At 37.8% G+C, this 22,822-nt stretch overlaps 1 protein-coding gene across 1 annotated transcript; it reads left to right on the forward strand.

Moving 5' to 3' along the window:
- The first annotated feature begins 14,539 nt into the window (after positions 1–14,539).
- Positions 14,540–14,983, forward strand: LOC108344113 (uncharacterized). Its single transcript, XM_017582581.1, has one exon. It carries the CDS (start codon positions 14,540–14,542, stop codon positions 14,981–14,983), a length of 444 nt encoding a protein of 147 aa, XP_017438070.1.
- Positions 14,984–22,822: the final 7,839 nt, after the last annotated feature.

The following is a 22,822-nucleotide window of genomic DNA, read 5'->3' on the forward strand; positions in this document are numbered from 1 at the left end:
TTATGTATTATTATATATATTTTCAAATAGGTAGATATTTAAAATAAAGTAAAATAACAAATCAAATAAGATAAATAGGAAACAAAAATAAATGAAATAAAATAAAATAAGAAATGGGGGTGCCTAAATGAGAAAATGGGGTGTCCAAACCATTTTTCCTTTTATAAAGAGATTGGGCCTAAACCCAAGCTAAAAGGGGTGTGGAAGTGAGAACAGGGGCTGCGCGAAGTAGAAAGGAGTTTTTGTTTACTTGGGTTAGGCCCAGCACTGGCCCGAGGATGTATGGGGGGTGCGCGGGTGAGAAGCGGGGGGCTGCGGGAGAAAAGTTTTTTTTTTCTTCTTGGGCTTGACCCAGTACTGGCCTGGGGAGGCTTTTCTGACCTAGAATCCCCTAGGGGTTCAACACTTCCCTTCCATTCCTCACCCACTCAGATCCAACACTCTCCCGAGACCCAATGTCTCTTACTCTCTTCGCAGGCTCACCGCCGCCTCTTCTAGAGCCGGCCACCGTCGCCTCAGCCAGAACACGCCTTGGCCTCGCCGGCGACAACTCGCGCCACCACCTTCCACTAGCGTTGAAATCACCAGTGACAACAGGTACGTCTGAAACCAACAGCGGCCACGACGTCACTGCTTCCAGCCATCGCGCCACTGAACTAGCCACCGCGTCCCAGCCTCCGATTCCGTCTACTCTTTTCGACGTCTCTGTGCCGCGTCTGCTTAACTGGCCGCCGCTCACCACTGCGACCCAGTCACCACGCCACCACCTCTTCCGATCTTGGCGTCGGCGGCAACCCCAATCGCCACCGGAACCGTTTCCAACCGCGACGCCATCAGCTTGGGATGCCGCCACCGATGGGCTCTCCTAGTCTCCTTTATCTATTTTCTGTTTCCATGTTTGATTGCTTTAATTGGGTTTGGCTCTTGGGATGGTTGAAGTGAATATGGTTGGACCCAATATTGAGGTTTGGTCGTGTGGTATCAGGTGTTGGAGATGAAAATGAAGAAGAAAGGGATGAAAATGATGGTGTTGGCCGTGAGGTGGTATAAGGATGAAGATGGGGGTGATGAGTAGAGAGGGGTCAGTGCCGTGAAGGGATAAAGATGATGGGCTCGTCGTGAGGTGTAAGGATTAACTGTTTCAGGTGAAGGTCTCTCTTGGAGATGGTTACGGAGATGGTTACGGGTGAGTAGTAACGAGGGAGCTAGTGCCCCTGGGCTGTGGTCATGAGGTGTTTGATGAATGAAGAGTAAGATGATGGGTGTTCCTAGTAACCCTGGGCATGGTTTGGGTTGTTGGAAATGGATGGAGGAGGGAAGTAAGCCAGAAGTAATAGAAATATGTATCCCTCTATAATTACATATTTAGTCCAGATATGAGCAAGCAAACCATGCCAGGCGTTATCAAATCAAATTGAAGTAGATATCAACCCAATACAAGCACACAACAGCCATCAATATCCCAAACATTCATAGCATATGAGTAGTTTAAGAGTGAAGACTTACCTTTCGTGTTCTAGCTTTTCCTTGCTTCGTAAGTGCCTACGAACTACGACCAGGAAGATGCTAACGAGAGTGGATAGATGAAGATGCTAACGAGAGTGGATAGTGAGGGTCCTCCCTCTCCTTTGGCTGGCGTCTGTGTTTTTCTACAGGCGAAAATGGTGAATGCTCTCAGGGAGACTCGATGATGTTCGAAGATGAAGGTCCCAGCAGCTGTGTGAAATCCTCCTTTTCTATTTTCTCCAAAAATCTTGGAAATATTCCTCCTAACCACCTGGTCTCCCTCACCCCAGACACGCCTCACATACACCACCTCCCCCACGTTTTTTTATTTTCTTATTATATATTTTTTTATTTCAATTTTATTTTATTTTTAATTTTATTTTTCAATTTTTTCAATTATTTTGATTAATTAACTCTATTAAAACAAAATGAATATAAGAAATAAAATAGAAATTGAATTAAAAGCAAATGATCTAAATACATTAAAATAGAATAAAACAAAAAGGTAAAATAAAATAAAAGGAAAATAATAAAAAAACCAATAAAAACACATTTTTACTACCCGGACAAAATTGAGTGTTGACATCATGTATTCAAGAATTCATTTTTCTTCATTAATGTTAATGTCACTTTCTAATTTACCTTAAACCCGATGTCTCGGCGAAGCAAGCCTACTCATTATCACTAGTTTACAATGTCTTATCTCCCTAGCAATTATTCATGCATTATAAAGCACAGAAGCTTAAAGGCAACCAACCATCATACTCCTATGTCTAGGTTTATACTACTATTGGGAAAGATTCCCCAGATCTAGATTTTCCCGTATGTGTTCATATCGACAAAACCAATGATCATGCAATAGAATGCGTTAAACAAAGCATGCATTGAGCAAAGAGGAAAAACCCTAACAATTAATGAAAGAAAGCATATATTATGAATCACCAATTCAATACATGAAAGCTTCAAAGGATTACATTGATTCCCCAACAACAATATAGGTTTAGTTCACCATATTCATGGTGAAACTAGATGAAAAACAATGGAAGAATGAAAGATAAAACCCTAGGATTTGAAGAGTGGAGCCTGAGCATCCAAAATCCTCCTTCAAGGGGTCAAAAAGTGTGTTTCTGCTTCGTTCCAGCCAAAGATGACTAACCTAGGTCGACTAAAACCTTATATATTATTCTAAAAATTATAGAAAAGTAAGCCCAAGCCCATAAAAATGGCGCTCAGTGGTAAGTGTGCGTTCCTCTGTTTGACGCTCAGCTGTATTTGCCCCTCTTCGATGACTACGGGACCTCAAGAACGCCGCTGATGAACCAATATTTTCCTCACTTCACTTAGTTTAATGTGCTAGAATTAGTCGGGGAATTATGCTTAAACGTCTGGTATTTTCCTGTTTTTCCTAATTGTGCTTAATTTGATCGGAAATTCTTATTTTAACTAATTTGAATTATCTGAGCTTATTATTTTGCATTATTAATTACGGGAAAATCTTGGATAACTTTTTGGGACATTTCAAAGCTAAATGAGAAATGGAAATTGAGCCAATGCATCTTAGCCATTTTTATTTTCGCTGGCTGCCGCGTGAATGTTGTGTCAAATTGTGTGTCTTCGTTTGAGTTCAATTCTTATCCGTTTTCCATGCAATTTTTTTTCATAGTTTCGTCTGGATGTCTATTTTAACGTATAGTTTTTACTTTGTTCAAATTCGTTATGTGTTGTTCCCAGTATTTATTTTACTCTCATATGTCAGTCCAGTGATTACTGTTTGAGTGATTTCTAACTATTTGCATTGGTTGCTTGTTGTTTAGTAATTGTGGTGGCTGGAATTGATCATTGGACGATGCTAAGACCTCCCAACACTCTTAAGCAAGTCCTTCATTTCTTAAATTTTTGGAAGCAAAACTTGGAACCCACATACACATCACACAGCCAATTCATGCTAAAAGCACATTACCATTCATTTTTGCCGAGAAGTGGAGATTAACCGTGAAGCATGGAGGGAACCAATTGGAAGTGCAGCTCACATAATTTGGTAAAATAGGTTACACATGCATTTGAAGTCAAAGGAGGAAGTGGCCACGTAAATGCAAGCTGCACACGGCCCCAACACAGCCCATGACAATTCATTTTGTCAAGTTCATTTTGTCAAGCATATCAACACATGCCACATAGGTCACGGCCCACATAATGGAAAAGAGGTGCATTCTTGTGGTGATTAATTAATTGAAGGAAGTCAAAAGTGCTAGGGGACAAAACTTTATGGAATGAAGCCGTACAGCAGCACAGGGTGGTGCGCGGATGAATGGAGCATCCAGTAAAAGGGTAGCGTCAAAAGTAGAAGGGCCGGAGGTTGCATATCCAGCAGGGCCCATGGAGAAGTCCAGCTGCCACCATAGGGCACCTTCGTTTTAGAGTTCTTTTTTTGGGGGCATCCAGCCGCCACTTGTTGGAGGAGGGAGATTTTCTTTTTGGGCTGAAGTATGTTGCAGATTGAGAGGGAAAGTAGTAGTGTCATGATGCAAAGGTGACCTAGTAGGGGAGAGTTGGAGAAAGAAAGCATGGTGGGTTACGGTTGAGTTCTACTCTACGTTTGAATTGAGCTGGAAGGTAGCACGGACAGTGAGGAGCAAGATAGAGTGGTGATTTATTTTGGAGAGCACTAGAGATTTTATTCCTGCAGCTCTCGGTTCTTTTTCGGTTCCAGCAGCTCAGTTTTTATTCCAGCAGAAAAATGATTGTTTCTTTCTTTAGACAATATGCACAATGCTTTAATTTTGATTCCATGCGGTGATTTGATTCCAGCAGTGATTTTATGTTGCTTTAAATCATGGATGGTCCAGCCGCCACCTTGGGGGGCTTTTGTTTTGAATGTTTGAAAATTTTCATCAATGGGAGCTCACGGACCCTATGTAAGAACGTTTTGTTTTTTTTAGTTTTTTTTATTGAATGAAAAATGGTGCAGCAGGTGTTACGGTTTGGGAGAGAATTTTAGGATACACATGCGTTGATTAATGATGCCTGTTTTTTTTAATTAGCTTTGGATTATTGCACGTTAGATTTATTTTTTTTAATTAGCTTTGGATTATTGCACTTTAATTAATTCACATGATGGAATTAAAAAGTCTTGTTTCGTGCTGCACGGTGCCTTCATGGCTAAAGCAAAATTGCACTTTTGATTTATCACCATTTAATAGTTTTTTTTTATTCACCAACTTATGTTTTCATTCCAATTTTCCTTACGCATATGCATGTTTTATTAAATGCTTCTAAGTTTTTTTAGTGACTTATTTTTATTTATTTTTTTTTCTCTTTATTTAAATTTTAATATTCACTTTGTTTTCAATTATGTTCGATTGTGTTTAATTTCCATTTTAATTTAGTTCATTTATTATCGTAAAAACTCTTAAACACCCCCCACTACGTGTTTGACCTGATTCTCGAACCACATTTGGTCCTTGAGAGACGACCTAGGAGTCACTTCCTAGTACTATACTGCATTAATTTATGCACAACTTTTGTTGAGAGGTGCGACCCTCTCAACAGCCGCTCAGCGGTAATTTCCGCTGAGCGGTACTCGTGTCTTCTCTTTTTGTGCACTTTTCACTTCCTTTTCTGATTCCAACTTCGTCCTACTTTACTTCTTTCCTCCAATTTATCTTAAAACCTGCAAAAACAAGGAAAACCAAGCATAGAACCCATCAAACTCTCTTATTTCAAAAACATAACAAAAGCATGATTCCAAGCTAGTTTCTAAGTCATAAAGATCATCTTTAAGGTCAATTTTAAGTATAAAAATAACAATTTTTCAACTTTTATCACTTGGGCACCATTTTGGAGGCTTAAGCGTAGAAAAGTGTTGCTCAACGCCCGGGCGCCCCTTTTTGGGCGCTTGAGCGTCAGAAGCACGAAGCTTGGGTGCCCCTTTTGGAGGCTTAAGCGTAGGGAACCATCGCTTACCGCCCGGGCGCCCTAAGTGGGGCGCTTGAGTGCTAGTGACACGGGCTTGGGCCTCGTTTCTATTTTGTCTTTGCTCTATTTAAAGGACCCAAACGTCCTAAGTTTTGTATCTTTGGCTGGAGGAGCGCAACAACACATTCTTTCACCCTCTAGAGGCGGATTTGGATGCGAGAGCTTCCATCTTCTACTTTTAAGGTTTTTCTATCTCATTCTTCTCTATTGTTCATCTAGTTTCACCATGTCTATGGTGAACTAAACTCTATTTGTTGTTGGGGGATGATGTAACCTTCTGAACTCTCATGTATTTGAATTGATTCTCAATAACATATGCTTTTTCATGAATTTTTAGAGTAATTCATCTATGATTATTGCATGCTTTGTTTAACCCATTCATAACGTGGTGTATGAATTGCATGAGTGTCGGGAGGTTCCTTACAATTCAGGTTCTTGTTGAATTACTCCCAAGAGTAATATTTCTCAGGGATGAGGGTATGAGTCTTGGTCGTTATAAAGCTCTTGATCTTCACATTTAATTAATAGGAATGCTAAGAATTTCATGAACTAGTGATTCAGGATAGGCTTATTTCGCCGGGGGATCGGGTTTAAGTGATTTAGTGAGTGACGTTAACATTAATGCACAAAGAAGAATTCTTACATACATGAGAGGGAACTTGGTGAAATCTAACCCCAACAACATACTCATCTCATATTAAAAACAACATTCGTTCGTTACTGTGCTATTATGCTATTAATCAAGCTGCATTCATATTTAATTTTCTGTCTTTGCATCTAAAACCAATGATCTCGTTTTCTTTAAGTCTTAATTAATCAAGTTATCACACGACTATCTAGTGCCGAGAGTCCTTTGGGATACGATACTTGGTCTTACCATTTTATATTACTTGTGCGATTCGGTACACTTGTCGATTCATCAACAAGTTTTTGGCATCGTTGTCGAGTACACTTGATTAACTTTGACTTTATTTTTATTTTTTTATTTTTATCTTATTTTTAATTTGTGTTTAGTGTTGGTTGTTTTTGTTTTTGTGCTAACACTATTTTCCAGGTTTTTGTGTCTATTGCTTGTAGGATGCAATTCGGACAAGGTAATTTCTACCACGGGTGGAAACTTCACTCAAATATGGGACCAAGTCAATGTGGACAAGCTACCGGACAACAACAATGGTAGCAACAACCCTCTCTATCAGAAAGAATGGCTAAGATGGATGACACAATTCAACAGTTAATGCAGACATCTGATTCTCATCATAAAAGTACTAAAGCAACATTCAGAAGGATAGAGAGGCATCTGTGTCACATAATTCAGAAGCTGGATGTGTTCGGGGGTAATATGAAAGTAAACCCTAGAGAGGAGTGCAAAACTGTTGTTACCAAATGTGGCAGAATTTTAGATGAGAGAAAAATAGAGAGAAAAGAAAAAGAAAGGTTGAGTGAAAGAGAAAAAGATGAAGAAGAAAAAGAAAAAGAAGAGAACGAGAGAAAAGAAAAGGAAAAAGAGAGGGAAGAGAAGAAAAAAGAGAGGAAGAGGATGAGAGAAAAAAGAAAGAATTGTATGAAAAACCCCTTCCTTACTGATAACAGTTGAAAAACTGTTATTTTCATGCTTAAATTTGATACTAAAAGCAACCTTTAACACTTAGAAACTAGCTTGAAATCATGCTTTTGGTTATATTTTTAGAAATAAGAGAGCTGGACAGGTTTATGCTTGATTTCAGTGTTTTATGCAGGTTTTAAGGTGAATTTGGTGAAAGACGTGAAGAAGGATAGGAATGGAATCAGAAAAGACATTAGAAAGTGCAAAAGGAGAAGCCGCAACCACCGCTGAGCGACACTCAGAAACCCACGTTGGCTCCGTTGAGGGGTGAAAAGGCCGTTGAGGGGAAGAAACGAACTCGCGCACTTACCGCTGAGCGGTACTATTTTGGGCTTGGGCCTAATTTTCTGTAATTTTACGAATAGTATATAAGCTTTAGGGTTTCCTAGGGTTTGTATCTTTGGTTGGGACGAAGCAAACACTCTCTTTTCCACCCCTTTGAAGGAAGATCTTGGATGCTCAGGCTACCTCTCTACCTTTCTAGGGTTTTATCTTTCATTCTTTCATTATTATTCATCTAGATTCACCATGAATATGGTGAACTAAACCTTGTATTGTTGTTGGGGAATCAATGTAATCTTTGAAACTCTCATATATGGAATTTGTGTTTAAAAATCTTATTTGAGATACATGCTTTCTTTGATTAATTGTTAGAGTTTTTCCTCTTTGCTCAAAGCATGCAGTGTTTAACTCATTCATTGTCATAATCATTGATTTTGTTGATATGGGAACATACGGGAAAGTCTAGATCTGGGGAATTTCTCCCAATAGTATATTGGTTGCCGTTAAGCTCCTGCACTTCAGAACTAATTACTAGGAATGCTAGGAATTGTATGAACTCGTAGTTAAGGATAGGCCTTCTTAACAAGGTAATTTAGAGAGTGACATTAACGTTGATGAAAAGATTGATGAATTCCTAAAGTATATGAGAGTGGATAAGATGAAATTGATAACCTCAACAACATACTGATCCATATAATTCATCCCGTGTTTGTTTTACTCTTTTTGTCATTGATCACATTCATGCATACATATTTAATTACTGTCTTCTACATTAAAAACCTACAATCAATCTTTCACAAGTCTTAAATAATCAACGAATCAAATAACTAACTAGGCCGTGAGTCCTTTGGGAGAACGATACTTGGTCTTACCGAGTTTATTACTTGATACGATTCGGTCACCCTTGCCGAGGGTTAAACAAGTTTTTGGCGCCGTTACTGGGGACTCGTGGTTTAACTAGTTTATTTGTTTGATTATTGATTATCTTTGACTTGTTTTTGAATTTTTAATTTAAATTTCGAATTTTTATTTTCTGTTTATATTTTCCTGTTTTTATTTTATTTTATTTTTTTGTTTTTATTTTATTTTATTTTATTTTATTTTCTGTTTTTATTTTTCTATTTTCATTTTTTATTTTTATTTTATCTTCTTATCTTTGATCTTATATCTTCTTTTTATATCTTTTTGTGTTAACCAATTCTTTTAGGGATTTGTTTTCTTGTGTATGCAGGAAGCAATCCGAACCAGGAGCAAGAAAACTGCAGAACCTCTTCTTGAAGGTTTAGACGAGAGTAGACGGAGGAGGAGAATCCGTACATCTAGAGAACTATTTCCTTCTCCGGAAACTTTGTTACAACCATCACCACAAAGTTCTGACCATAGCATTGAGGAGATGGAGAACAATAATAACAGACGAACTCTTGTTGACTATACTAATGTAGCCGGACCTCAACATTTCAACAGCATAGCAAGACCAAGAGTCAATGCAGCTAATATGGAGTTCAAACCATCACTAATCCAATTGGTTAAGAGTAACCAGTTTAATGGGTTGTCTCACGAAAGCCCATATGAGCACTTGACTACATTTAACGAGATTTGCAACACAGTCAAGATAAATGGGGTGCCGGACGAAGCGATCAAACTTAGCTTGTTTCCATTCTCACTAGGAGGCAACGCTAAGATTTGGTTGAACTCTTTTTCAGAAGGAAGCTTTACAGAGTGGGAAGCGTGGTAACAAAGTTCCTAAACAAATACTTTCCACAATCAAAAGTAAATAAAGGAAAGCAAGAAATTACATCTTTCAGGCAAGGTATGGAGGAATCACTAGGACATGCATGGGACAGATATAAAAGCTTACTAAGAAAAACTCCCACACATGGTTTTGACGAAGGGGAAGTAGTCTTGGCTTTCCTTACAGGTCTTGGTTCCCAAACCAAGATGATGCTTGACGCGACAGTTGGAGGAAACATCAAATGGAAAACTCTAGAGGAAGCTACAAAAATCATTGATAATATGGCGACTAGTGATAATGATCTGAATAGTGAAAGAGGAGCTCCTAGTCAACAAAAAGGAGTTCTACAGCTACAAACCCATGACGCCTTGCTAGCACAAAATAAGATACTAACTCAACAACTTGAAGCTCTTACGAAAACACTTGCACAACTGACGAAAGAGTTACAGAATGTTGCACAGGTTCAATCACAATTGTGTGAATTGTGTGGAGGTGACCATATAAATGGTCAGTGTGCCTTTCCAGCAGAAGCTTTGGAAGATGTAAACTTCATGGCCAATCAGTTCCCGTACCGTCAGGGGAACTTCAATCAAGGGTGGAAACCACACCCATGCATTGGTCAAGGACAGAGTGGGCAGGCTGGACAAACTGGGCAATTCAACAAGCAACAACAACAACCAACTCTATGGCAATAGATTTCTGCACTTAATGAAAGGTCCATAAGGATAGAAGAAACTCTTAATCAATTTATACAGAAAACTGAATCTTCTCAAAAGAGTACTGATGCTGCTATTAAGAATTTGGAGATTCAAATGGGTCAAATTACCAAGCAAGTGGAAAAAAGGCCTAATAGAAATTTTGGGGCTAATACTGAGGTTAACCCCAAGGAAGAATGTAGAGTGGTGGAGAGTACAACTGATGAAATAGTTGAGTTAGAGAAGGAGAAAGGAGAGGAAGAAAAAGAGAAGAGAGAGAGAAAAGAGATAAAGAGTAATGATATGTTTCCTTTTCCAATAAATCATGAGAAACAATTTGATTTTACAGAATTATTCAGTATGGTGGACAATGATGCACCTTGGAAGGAGATACTATAGAAAATTGCAGTTTATACTAAACCTGAGGAAGAAATCTCTACAAAAAAAAGACAGAGATGAAGATACAAAGAAGTATATAACTGTCAAAAAGGAGTCATTCCCTCCAAAAGCCGAGGATCCAGGAGGATTTTCCATTCCATGCACAATAGGGAAGAAAAGAGTCAGAAAAGCTTTACTTGATTTAAGATCAAGTGTCAACTTGATACCTTATTCTTTACTTGAACAGATTGGTGATGTGGATGTGAAACCTATAAAGGTTAACTTAGTAATGGCAGATGGATCTTCGAAGACACCTTATGGAATAGCAGAGGACATTATAGTTTGTGTAGGCAAACTACAGTTCTTGGCAGACTTTGTGGTGATGGAGATGGAGACCGAAAAGATACCCATCATTCTCAGGAAACCGTTTATGAAAACGACCAAAGCTATCATTGATGTGAACGAAGGTATAGTTGCATTCCAAGACTGAGAAGAAAGGGTTATTGTTGATGTTTTCAAAGAGGAGAGGCGAATGCAAGAGGAAGAAGCTAGTCATAAAGCGGCATTTCAAGATGTACTCATGACTAGTCCCAAAGATGAAAAGCTCAAAGTTAAAGGTAAACATTGTTTGTTGTTTCAGATACATGAAAAAGAGAAGATTGGCAGAGGAAGAAAAGTTCATGATGATGGGATGAAAGAACAACTCAAACTTGGTACACATGTGAGATTCAAAAACAAGTTGTGGGTTGCAAATGGTTATAAAGAAAAAGGGATGATAGAGATAGAGTCTCCATATTCTAGAAGAGTTAAAACAGTACACCGGAAGCAGTTGAGGAGTTGGTAGAGTACGAATATTAATCTTGAAGAAGGAACTTGAACTTTATTGGGTCAAGCTAATGACGTTAAAAGAGCGCTTGTTGGGAGGCAACCCAGTAATTTAAGAACTTTTAATTTTTGATTTGGTGATGTAATTTTGAACTTTTGGGTATTTTTGTTTTTGTTATAAGTTTGTTACAGGGTTTACATCTACTGATGGATGTTAGGCGGAAGAGTATCTACTGAAGGATACTATGTTTGTATACACCTACTGATGGGTGTTGGTAAGGAAAATTTGCACCTACTGAAGGGTGCTAGAGGATTTTGGGTCAGGCTCGTGACGTTAAACAAGCGCTACCTGGGAGGCAACCCAGTTGATTGATATTTCTGTATAATTTTTGTTTTGATCCTGCTTTAGTTGCATAATAGGGTTGTGCATGAGTGATCTGAAAATTATATTGCATGAAGCCAGTGAGGGATATGTTTAGGACGCATTTAGGAGAAGAAGGGCACTTCCCGTAAGTGTCGCTGAGCGGCACACTACCGCTGAGCGGTAGTGTCGCAGATGGGGCTTGGGGTGCCCCTCAGCGGGACCCGAGCCCATTAGGGGTATTTTTATACCCTAAGCTGCGCCTTGACCTCTCCTTTTAGATTTTTCTCTACACACACCATCCTACATACTTTTCCAAAGTTTTCTACAATTTTTCCCTCACCCCTTTTTGAGAAAATTTCTTTTCCACTCACTTTCTTACTTGTTGTTCATCTAAGTTTGGGGTTGAGAGAGAGCATCATTGATGGGGCTGAGTTTTTCAAAGCACTAAAGCAGGATTTGTCTTATTTATTTGTTACTAGAATAGGGTTTGATATACTCAATTGGCAACTATATCTGTTATAATGGTTTGCTGATAATTGTGATTGTTTGATAAGTAATGCTTGAATGATGCTTTGATATGGATTGATTTTGAGATATGTACATGCTTATACAGGTGGTTCACAAGCTTTGTGAACAAATGCAAGTTACTATGATTGTGATTGTGATATTAAGCAGGATGTGTATGTCAAATGTGAATGAGCTTATATGTGAGGTTTTGAGCTCCAAAGTTATTACTTTGAGTGCTATTACTTTGAAAGCATGAATGGCTTTGCCCAGGTTTGCTATGATTGAATTACTTGCTTGTTTGCATTATATGATCAAGGGCATTTGTTGGTAACCCTTGTATTAGCCAATTTCATGAAATTAGCCACTAAAAGAGAACACTTTGTGTTCTATCCTTTGAACCCTTAGCCTTGAACATGATTTGAAAACCCTTACTGAAAAGCTTTACCTTGAGTTAAGTAGAAAATATTTTGTGGTATTGATAAATGTTCAAGTTTGGGGTTGTTGGAAAATAGAAAGGGAAATTGAAAGCATTGAGCTAAGAGCTAAGAAATAAGAATGTGAAAAGAAAAAGAAAAAGAGAAAGAAAAGAAAAGAAGAAAAAGCAAAGCTCAATGCAAAAGGAAAGTTGGGAAAAGTAAGAATGATTGTGTTTATATGATTCTCTTAACTCAAGGGTTTTGTGATCTAGAAAAACCAATTTTCTTGTTAGCCCAGCCACATTATAAGCCATTGAAAGTCCTTGTGATGGTGCATGCTTGTGAATTTATTTGATTGTGGTTAAATGAAAGGCAAAGTCAATTCATATGACATTGTGATAGTAGAGTGAATGAGTGATTACCTCTTGTACACTTGTGTTTGAGTGAAACACTTTACCTAGTGAGGAAAGATTCCATGAGCACATGAACATCCATGTTTAGTTGATTGATCATTCATGAAAAATAACATTTGTTGGATATTAAGTGATTTTGTGAGCACCTAAAGCATGTGCATGTCTTGATTGAAATCTTTGTCATGAGTTTAATTGAAATTGTTACTTATCTTGGAAAAAGGATTTTTGAATGAGTGAACCATTGTACAGATTGGTAGAAGATTGAGTTACATTTTGTTTGCTTGAGGACAAGCAAAGTTCTAAGTTTGGGGTTGTGATAACAGTTGAAAAACTATTATTTTCATGCTTAAATTTGATACTAAAAGAAACCTTTAACACTTAGAAACTAGCTTGAAATCATGCTTTTGGTTATATTTTTAGAAATAAGAGAGCTGGACAGGTTTATGCTTGATTTCAGTGTTTTATGCAGGTTTTAAGGTGAATTTGGTGAAAGAAGTGAAGAAGGATAGGAATGGAATCAGAAAAGACATTAGAAAGTGCAAAAGGAGAAGCCGCAACCACCGCTGAGCGGCAGTTTACCGCTGAGCGGCACTCAAAAACCCACGTTGGCTCCGTTGAGGGGTGAAAAGGCCGTTGAGGGGAAGAAACGAACTCGCGCACTTACCGCTGAGCGGTACTATTTTGGGCTTGGGCCTAATTTTCTGTAATTTTACGAATAGTATATAAGCTTTAGGGTTTCCTAGGGTTTGTATCTTTGGTTGGGACGAAGCAAACACTCTCTTTTCCACCCCTTTGAAGGAAGATCTTGGATGCTCAGGCTACCTCTCTACCTTTCTAGGGTTTTATCTTTCATTCTTTCATTATTATTCATCTAGATTCACCATGAATATGGTGAACTAAACCTTGTATTGTTGTTGGGGAATCAATGTAATCTTTGAAACTCTCATATACGAAATTTGTGTTTAAAAATCTTATTTGAGATACATGCTTTCTTTGATTAATTGTTAGTGTTTTTCCTCTTTGCTCAAAGCATGCAGTGTTTAACTTATTCATTGTCATGATCATTGATCATTGTCCGAACTAATTACTAGGAATGCTAGGAATTGTATGAACTCGTAGTTAAGGATAGGCCTTCTTGACAAGGTAATTTAGAGAGTGGCATTAACATTGATGAAAAGATTGATGAATTCCTAAAGTATATGAGAGTGGATAAGATGAAATTGATAACCTCAACAACATACTCATCCATATAATTCATCCCGTGTTTGTTTTACTCTTTTTGTCATTGATCACATTCATGCATACATATTTAATTACTGTCTTCTGCATTAAAAACCTACAATCAATCGTTCACAAGTCTTAAATAATCAACGAATCAAATAACTAACTAGGCCGTGAGTCCTTTGGGAGAACGATACTTGGTCTTACCGAGTTTATTACTTGATACGATTCGGTCACACTTGCCGAGGTTTAAACAAGTTTGTGGCGCCGTTTTCGGTGTTGTTAAATTTGTCATCACTTACCCGAAGAATTATTCTAGGAAGGAGAAAGAAAAATAGTTTGAGCGTTTCATGGAGATTTTTATGAAATTGGAGATTAACATACCTTTTTCTGAAGCCTTGCAACAAATGCCTTCATATGCTAAATTTCTGAAGCAGCTCCTCACTAAGAAAACGAAGTACATTGAAGAGGAAACAATTGAAGTTCAAGGAAACTACAGTACTATCATAAAAAGCTTCTACCTCCCAACTTAAAAGATCTAGGAAGCTTCACCATTCCTTGCACTATAGGGAATATCTCTATTGGAAAGGCACTAATTGATTTGGGAGCCAGTATCAATCTCATGGCGCTCTCCATGTTTGAAAAGATTGAAGGTTTGGAACTCAAGCCTACTCGGATGACTCTTCAACTAGTAGATAGATCTCTAAAATATCCTTATGGGGTAGCTGAAGATGTGATTGTGAAGGTAGAAAAATTTCTATTTCCTGTGGACTTTGTTATCATGGAGATGGAGGAGGATGTAAATGTTCTTGGGAGACTTTTTTTGAAGACTGCAAGACTTTTGATTGATGTGGAAAACGATAAACTGAAGGTGAGAGTGCAAGATGAAGAAGTAAATTTTGATGTTTTTGAAGCTATGGCTCACCGAAAGGATGACAAGGAGTGTTTCCATCTTGATACTCTTGACAAAATTTGCATGATACAAGAGAAGAAAGCAAGTGGTATTTTTCTTTTAGAGGAGATGCTAGTTGACACTTGTGAAGAATTGAATGAGAAAGAAGAATAATTGATTGATGAGTGCTTGGATGATTTGAAAGAAGTCCCTTTGCATAAGATGGAAAAGATCAACACAGAAGAAAAAGTCAAGGAAAACAAATTGGAGCTGAAGATTTTACCACCACACTTGAAGTATGCGTTCTTAGTAGATGTCTAGTCACCGTCCTCTTCCATAACAACATCCATCAGTAGATGTTGTCATTCATCATTCTTATCATAGCAACATCCATCAATAGATGTTTTAGAAGCATCCATTAGTAGATGCTATCATTATTGCCATCAGAAACAACATTTAACCTAAAAAAAAAACTCAAACACACAAAGAAAAAAAAATCAAATCAAAACCACACAATTAAATCAACTAAAAAGAAAAGTTCACAAAAATGGGCTGTCATTCATCGTAGCAGCATCCATCAGTAGATGTTGTCATTCCTGCAAAGTGATAACAGTTGAAAAACTGTTATTTTCATGCTTAAAATTGACACTAAAAGCAACCTTTATACTTAGAAACTAGCTTGAACTCATACTTTTATTCATATTTTTAGAAATAAGAGAGCTGGACAGGTTTATGCTTGATTTCAGTGTTTTTGTGCAGGTTTTAAGGTGAATTTAGTGAAAGAAGTGAAGAAGGAGAGAGATGGAATCAGAAAAGACATCAAAAAGTGTAAAAGTAGAAGCCGCAACTGCCGCTCAGCGGCAGTTTACCGCTGAGCGGCACTCAGGAGCTCACGGGAGAACCGCTGAGGGGCAAAATGGCCGCTGAGGGGAGAAAACGACTCACGCACTTACTGCTGAGCGGTAGTTTACCATTGAGCGGCACTATTTTTGGGCTTGGGCCTAATTTTCTGTAATTTACGAATAGTATATAAGCTTTAGGGTTTCCTAGGGTTTGTATCTTTGGCTGGGACGAAGCAAACACTCTCTCTTCCACCCCTTTGAAGGAGGATCTTGGATGCTCAGGCTACTTCTTCACCTTTTTAGGGTTTTATCTTTCATTCTTTCATTATTGTTCATCTAGTTTCACCATGAATATGGTGAACTAAACCTTGTATGTTTGTTGGGGAATCAATGTAATCTTTTGAAGCTCTCATATATGGAATTTGTGCTTGCATCTTAATCTAAGACTTATGCTTTCTTTCATCATTAGTTAGGGTTTTTCCTCTTTGCTCAAGGCTTGCTTTGTTTAACTCATTCAATGCATGATTATTGATTTTGTCGATACGGGAACGTACGGGGAAGTCTAGATCCGGAGAATTACTGCCAATAGTATATTGGTTGTTGTTAAGCTCCTGTGCTAAAAGAACTAATTATTAGGAATGCTAGGAATTGTATGAACTCGTAATTGGGGATAGGCCTTCTTGACAAGGTAATTTAGAGAGTGGCATTAACAATGATGACTTGAATGTTGAATTCCTAAAATATATGAGAGTGGATAAGATGAAATTGACCCCCAACAACATACTCATCCATATATTCCATTGAAAGTATTTGTATTTTGTTTTAGCCATTGATCACCCTCATGCATACATGTTTTTTTTCGTCTTTTGCATATAAAATCCAATTATTTTATTCTTAAGTCTTAGCTAATCAACAAATCACATAACTAAACTAGGTCGTGAGTCCTTTGGGAGAACGATACTTGGTCTTACCAAGTTTATTACTTGAAACGATTCGGTCATACTTGCCGATTGTAAAACAAGTTTGTGACATCATATTTTGGTGATCATAAATATGTCATCACAAAGCAAATTCAAATCCAAAAGAAAAAGTCAGAAATTGAGTTGCCTCTCAATAAGCGCTTGTTTAACGACACGAGCCTAACACCATTAAACTCACTCTGGATCTTGGATGTTGGTGTTCCTTTTGATTTCATCACACCAACTTATCTGCAACATCTTCCAATTCACCATCTTTTCCCTCCTTGAATAAGGAGCCTCAATCTCAATGACTCAATTCTCTTTGATATCTTTAACCACTTCATGCACAGAGTCTTGGTGAACAAGGCCCTTGAAGGTCAGCGCTCAACGCCCTTAATGGGCCACCCAGGCGCACCCTGCGACCTTCTTCCTCCTTCTTCTTTTGATGATCTTGTGCTCCTAGTACAAATTTTTGAATTTTATCATGCAAACACTAAAGAACACTACACTAGAGCACCCAATTAGCACTAAAAGATAATAAAAAAAATAAAAAGAAAAAAATAAAAAAGATAAAAATTAAAAAGATAAAAAAAAATAAAAAGATAAAAAGATAAAAAGATAAAGATAAAAAAAATAAAGAGATAAAAAGATAAAGAAAAAAAAATTAAAAGATAAAAAGTTAAAAAGATAAAAAGATAAAAGATAAAAAGATTAAAAGGTTAAAAGATAAAAAAATAAAAAAATAAAAAAAATAAAATTAAAGAGAAAGTCTAATCGGTTAAGAATCACACAAATAGAATAGTTCTACCACGAGTCCCCGGCAACGGTGTCAAAAACTTGTTAACAACATTTTTTATCCTCGGCAACGGTGCCAAAAAACTTGCTGATGAATCGACAAGTGTACCGAATCGCACAAGTAATATAAAATGGTAAGACCAAGTATCGTATCCCAAGAGACTCACGGAACTAAACAGTTATGGGATTAATCAACTAATTAAGACTCTAAAGAACATATTTTTGGGGTTTTTGAATGCAAATGCAATAAAATAAACATGAATGCAATCTGATCAATTGAGGCTAAACACAAGAATGAATGGTTGAAGTTGATAATATGAGATGAAGATGTTGTTGGGGTTTAGATTTCACCTAATTCACTCTCATGTATATAAGAATTCTTCTTCTTTCATTAATGTCAACGTCACTCACTAAATTACTTAAAACCCGATCCCTTGGCGAAGAAAGTCTATCCTTAATTAATAGGTCACAATCCCTTGCATCCCTAATAATAAATTTTGCATTAAGATTAAGAGCTTAAGACGACCAAAAATCATACCCTCATCCTTGAGAAATACTACTTTTGGGAGAATTCCCAGATCGTGAGTTTTAAGATATCTCTCGATAACAATCCTAGGGAGAGAAGAGGAGAGTTGTCACATCCCCAAATCGTCCAACCCTAGGAGTACGAAATCTCCTAATACTTAAACAAATCATAAGATTTATGCCACACATGAAGAAGAATATCTCTAACAATCAATGAAAGAAGCATATATCAATAATAAGAATCAATTCAAATACTTGACAGTTCACAAGGTTACATCATCCCCCAATCAACAAATAGAATTACAATGGAATGAAAGAATGAAAGAGATAGAAAAACCCTAGAAAGAGAAGAGGAGAGCTGTCACCATCCCCAAATCTACCCTCCAGGAATAGGAGAGTTGTCACCATCCCCAAATTTACCCCAAAGGGGTGAAAAGTGTGTTTCTATGCTCAAGCCATCAAAAGATACAAAACCTAGGACATGCAAGTCCTTAAATAGAACATAAAAATAACAGAAAACAGGTTCCAAGCCCACAAAACTAGCACTCAACCACCCTAAATGGGGCGCTCGCGCAGTGTGCGGCACCTTCTGGCGCTCAAGCGCCCTTGAAGGGCGCTCGGGCGGTGTCCGGTGCACTTCTGGCGCTCAAGCGCCACTGAGGGGCGCCCGGGCGTAGTGCGAGACGAAAATTTTGCACTCTAGTTGACTTTTCTGCACTGTGGTCAACTTTTCTGCACTCTGCTTGACTTTTCTACACTCTGCTTGACTTTTCTGCATTCTGCTTGACTTTTCTGCATTCCAACTATTTGGTACTTTAACTCTTCTTTCAAATCATTCCAATAGCCTACAAAATCAAGGGAATTTAGTAATGAAATCATCAAGTATAACCTCAACTCTCTTATTCACAAAACTAAAGAAAAAACATGATTCCAAGCAAGTTTGTAAGTAGAAAAGGGTGCATTTAGTGTCAAAATTACATCATAGATAACAGTATTTTCAACCATTATCACATACACAGGAACCTGTTGCAATGCTTCAGCCAAAGGAATTTAAATCTCCAATTTCTTGAAGATTTCTTTAAAACACCCTAATTGCTTCTCCTTTTCTTTTCTGCTACACTCCTTAGGGTAAGGAAGAATCTTTTCAAATTTTTTCTCTCCCCTTTTCTTTTCTTTCTTTTTTCTCTCAACCTCACCTATTCTTTCTTCTTTTTATTGTTCTAACTCAACTCTTTCTTTTCTCTCCCCTACTCTCTCATCACTTATGATCACAATAAATTTACATTCTTCCTTAGGGTTAACCTTTGTATTAGCCCCAAATTGGCTTTCAACTTTATCCTCCAACTTCTTGGCCAATTGGCCCACTGATGGACAAATTTGTAAGCACCAAAATATGATGTCACAAACTTGTTTCACAATCGGCAAGTATGACCGAATCGTTCAAGTAATAAACTTGGTAAGACCAAGTATCGTTCTTCCCAAAGGACTCACGGCCTAGTTTAGTTATGTGATTTGTTGATTAGCTAGGACTTACAAACAAAATATTTGGAGTTTTATGTGCAAAACGAAAGAAATAAACATGTATGCATGAAGTTTGATCAATGGCAAAGACAAAAGATAAACACTTTCAATGGAATATATGAATGAATATGTTGTTGGGGGTCAATTTCATCTCATCCACTCTCATACATTTTAGGAATTCAACATTCAAATCATCATTGTTAATGCCACTCTCTAAAGTACCATTCTAGATGGCTTCTCCCTAATCACGAGTTCATACAATTCCTAGCATTCCTAATGATTAGTTCATAAGTGCAGGAGCTTAACGACAACCAATATAATATTGGGAGAAATTCCCCGGATCTAGACTTCCCCGTACGTGCCCGTATCGACAAAACCAATAATCATGCATTGAATGAGTTAAACTATGCAAGCATTAAGCAAAGAGGAAAAACCCTAACTAATGATGAAAGAAAGCATAAATCTTAGATTAAGATGCAAGCATAAATTCCATATATGAGAGCTTCAAGAGATTACATTGATTCCCCAACAAACATACAAAGTTTAGTTCACCATATTCATGGTGAACCTAGATGAATTACAATGAAAGTATGAAAGAATAAACCCAATAAAGGTGAAGAGGTAGCCTGAGCATCCAAGATCCTACTTCAAAGGGGTGGAAGAGAGAGTGTTTGCCTCGTTTCTGCCAAAGATACAAACCCTAGGACGTCCTAAAGCTTATATACTATTCTAAAATTACAAAAAATCTAAGCCCAAGCCCATAAGTGTGCCGCTCAGCGGTAAAGTACCGCTCAGCGGTGAGTGCGCGTCTCTTTTCTTCCCCTCAGCGGCCATTTTGCCCCTCAGCAGACCTCCCGTGACCTTCTGAGTGCCGCTCAGCGGTAAAGTGCCGCTGAGCGGTGACTTCGGCTTCTCCTTTTTCACTCTTTGATTCCTTTTCTGATTCCATCTCTCTCATTCTTCACTTCTTTCACTAAATTCACCTTAAAACCTGCACAAAAACACTGAAATCAAGCATAAACCTGTCCAGCTCTCTTATTTCTGAAAATATGGATAAAAGTATGATTTCAAGCTAGTTTCTAAGTCTAAAGGTTGCTTTTAGTATCAATTTTAAGCATGAAAATAACAGTTTTTCAACTGTTATCACAACCCCAAACTTAGAACTTTGCTTGTCCTCAAGCAAACAAAATGTAACTCAATCTCCAACCAATTCATATGATGGTTCACTCATTCAAAAATCCTCTTTTTCAAGATAAACAACAACTTCACTCAAACTTATGACCAAGAGTTCATTCAAGATGTGCACATGCTTTAGTGTTCACAAAGTCATTTAAATTCCAACAAATGCTATTTTTCATGAATGATCAATCAATTAAGCATGGATGTTCATGTGCTTATGGAATATTTCCTCACTGGGTAAAGTGTTTCACTCAACACACAAGTGTATAAGAGGTAAAGTGTTTCACTCCTTCACTCTACTATCACAATGTCACATGAATCAACTTTGCCTTTCATTTTACCACAATCAAAAACATTCACCAGCATGCATCATCTCAAGGACTTTTCAATGGCTTATAATGTGGCTGGGCTAACAAGAAAATTGGTTTTTCTGGATCACAAAATCCTTGAGTTAAGAGAATCATAACAACACAATCATCTTATTCATTCCCAACTTTCTTTTACCTTTGCATTTGCATTGAGCTTTACTTCTTTTTCTTTTCTTTTCTTTTTCTTTTTCTTTGGATATTCTTACTTTTTAGCTCTTATCTCAATGCTTTTCTTTTCATGTTTTCCCAACAACCCCAAACTTGAACATTTAACAATACCATACAAGATCTTCTACATAACTCAAGGTAAAGATTTTCAATCAAAGATTTTCAGTGTATGTTCAAGGCTAAGGGTTCAAAGGATAGAACACAACGTGTTCTCTTTTAGTAGGCTAACTTTATGAATTTGGCCAATAAAAAGGGTTCCAACAAATGACCTTGATCACATGATGCAAAACAAGCAATTGATTCAAGCATAGAAAACCTGGGCAAAATCATTCATGCTTTCAGAGTAATAGCATTTAATCATACCACAAACTCTGGAGCTCAAAACCTCACATATAAGTTCATTCACATTTGACATACACATCCTGCTTAATCTCACAATCACAATCATAATATCATGCATTTGTTCACAAAGCTTGTGAATCACCTGTATAAGCATTTTAATGTGCACATCTATCTCAACATCAATCAATTAATAAGCATCATCAAGCAGTACTTATCACACAATCACAGTTAATAGCAAACCATCATAACAAACCAGGTGTTCAATAGAGTACATCAAACCCTAATCTAAAAACAAAAACAAATAAGTTTAGAAAACTTAAACCACAAAAGCATAATCATATGATAGCATTCATCAGTAAATGCTATCTCAGCTCCTCATCAGTCTGAGCTGTCCTCTGTATCTTCCTCTTCCTCCTCATCTTCATCATCATCAAATGCATCCTCCTCCTCAGCTTCATCTTCTTCCATATCTCTAGCTGAAGCTTCAGCTGCTCCAGCTCCTCCTCCATGTACTGGTTCTTCTGGCCAAGCTACTACATTGTGGAATTCATCCATAGTCCACCTGTGGGCTGGAGGTGTATCATACATCCCCACTATCATCTCAGCAGTGGCCACCTGCCCTCTGTGTATGGACTGCAACTGAGCACCTATAAGAGACATATACATGTCCCTCATCTGGAATGGTTCTGCTTCATGTGTATCAGCAGATGTCTGGCTCTGTGCTGGCCCTCTCTCTCTACGAGCCCGGCGTGGTGGAACTGGCTGAGCTACATCCTCACCTCCACAGTACTGTCTATAATAAGCCTCATCAATAGCTTTTCTTGGCCTCTCAAATGGTGGAATAGAAGTGTCCACCCCAGCTAGCTTGCAAAGGTGAGTGATCAAAGAAGGATGTCCTAGTGGTGCTTTGTTGTTTGAGGTGTTAGCACATACACTAATTTCATCAGCTATCACCTGCCCAATATTAACATTCAAATTTCTGATAGCACAGTAGATGAATAGTGCCCTGCTGAGAGTAATATCTGACACATGTGAACATGGCTGAATGTTAGCATGAGAAAATGCCATCCAATATTTTGCAAGAGGATTCAAATCTATCCTCCTAATGTTAACCACTGAGCCAGATCTATTCCTTTGGAAGTGTCCTCCAGGTATACACAACACTCTCTCCACATCCTCAAAATCAGCACCTTCCTCCATGCAAAGAGCAAACTGACATTGCTCACCAGCCCACACAGTATCCAGGAAGTTGTTGATAGAATCAGGATCATACCTGATAGCATGGCCTCTGACATACCCCAAATAATTCTCAGT

This window comes from Vigna angularis, chromosome 6 (assembly GCF_016808095.1).
Source record: "Vigna angularis cultivar LongXiaoDou No.4 chromosome 6, ASM1680809v1, whole genome shotgun sequence".
Classification (NCBI taxonomy): Eukaryota; Viridiplantae; Streptophyta; class Magnoliopsida; order Fabales; family Fabaceae; genus Vigna; species Vigna angularis.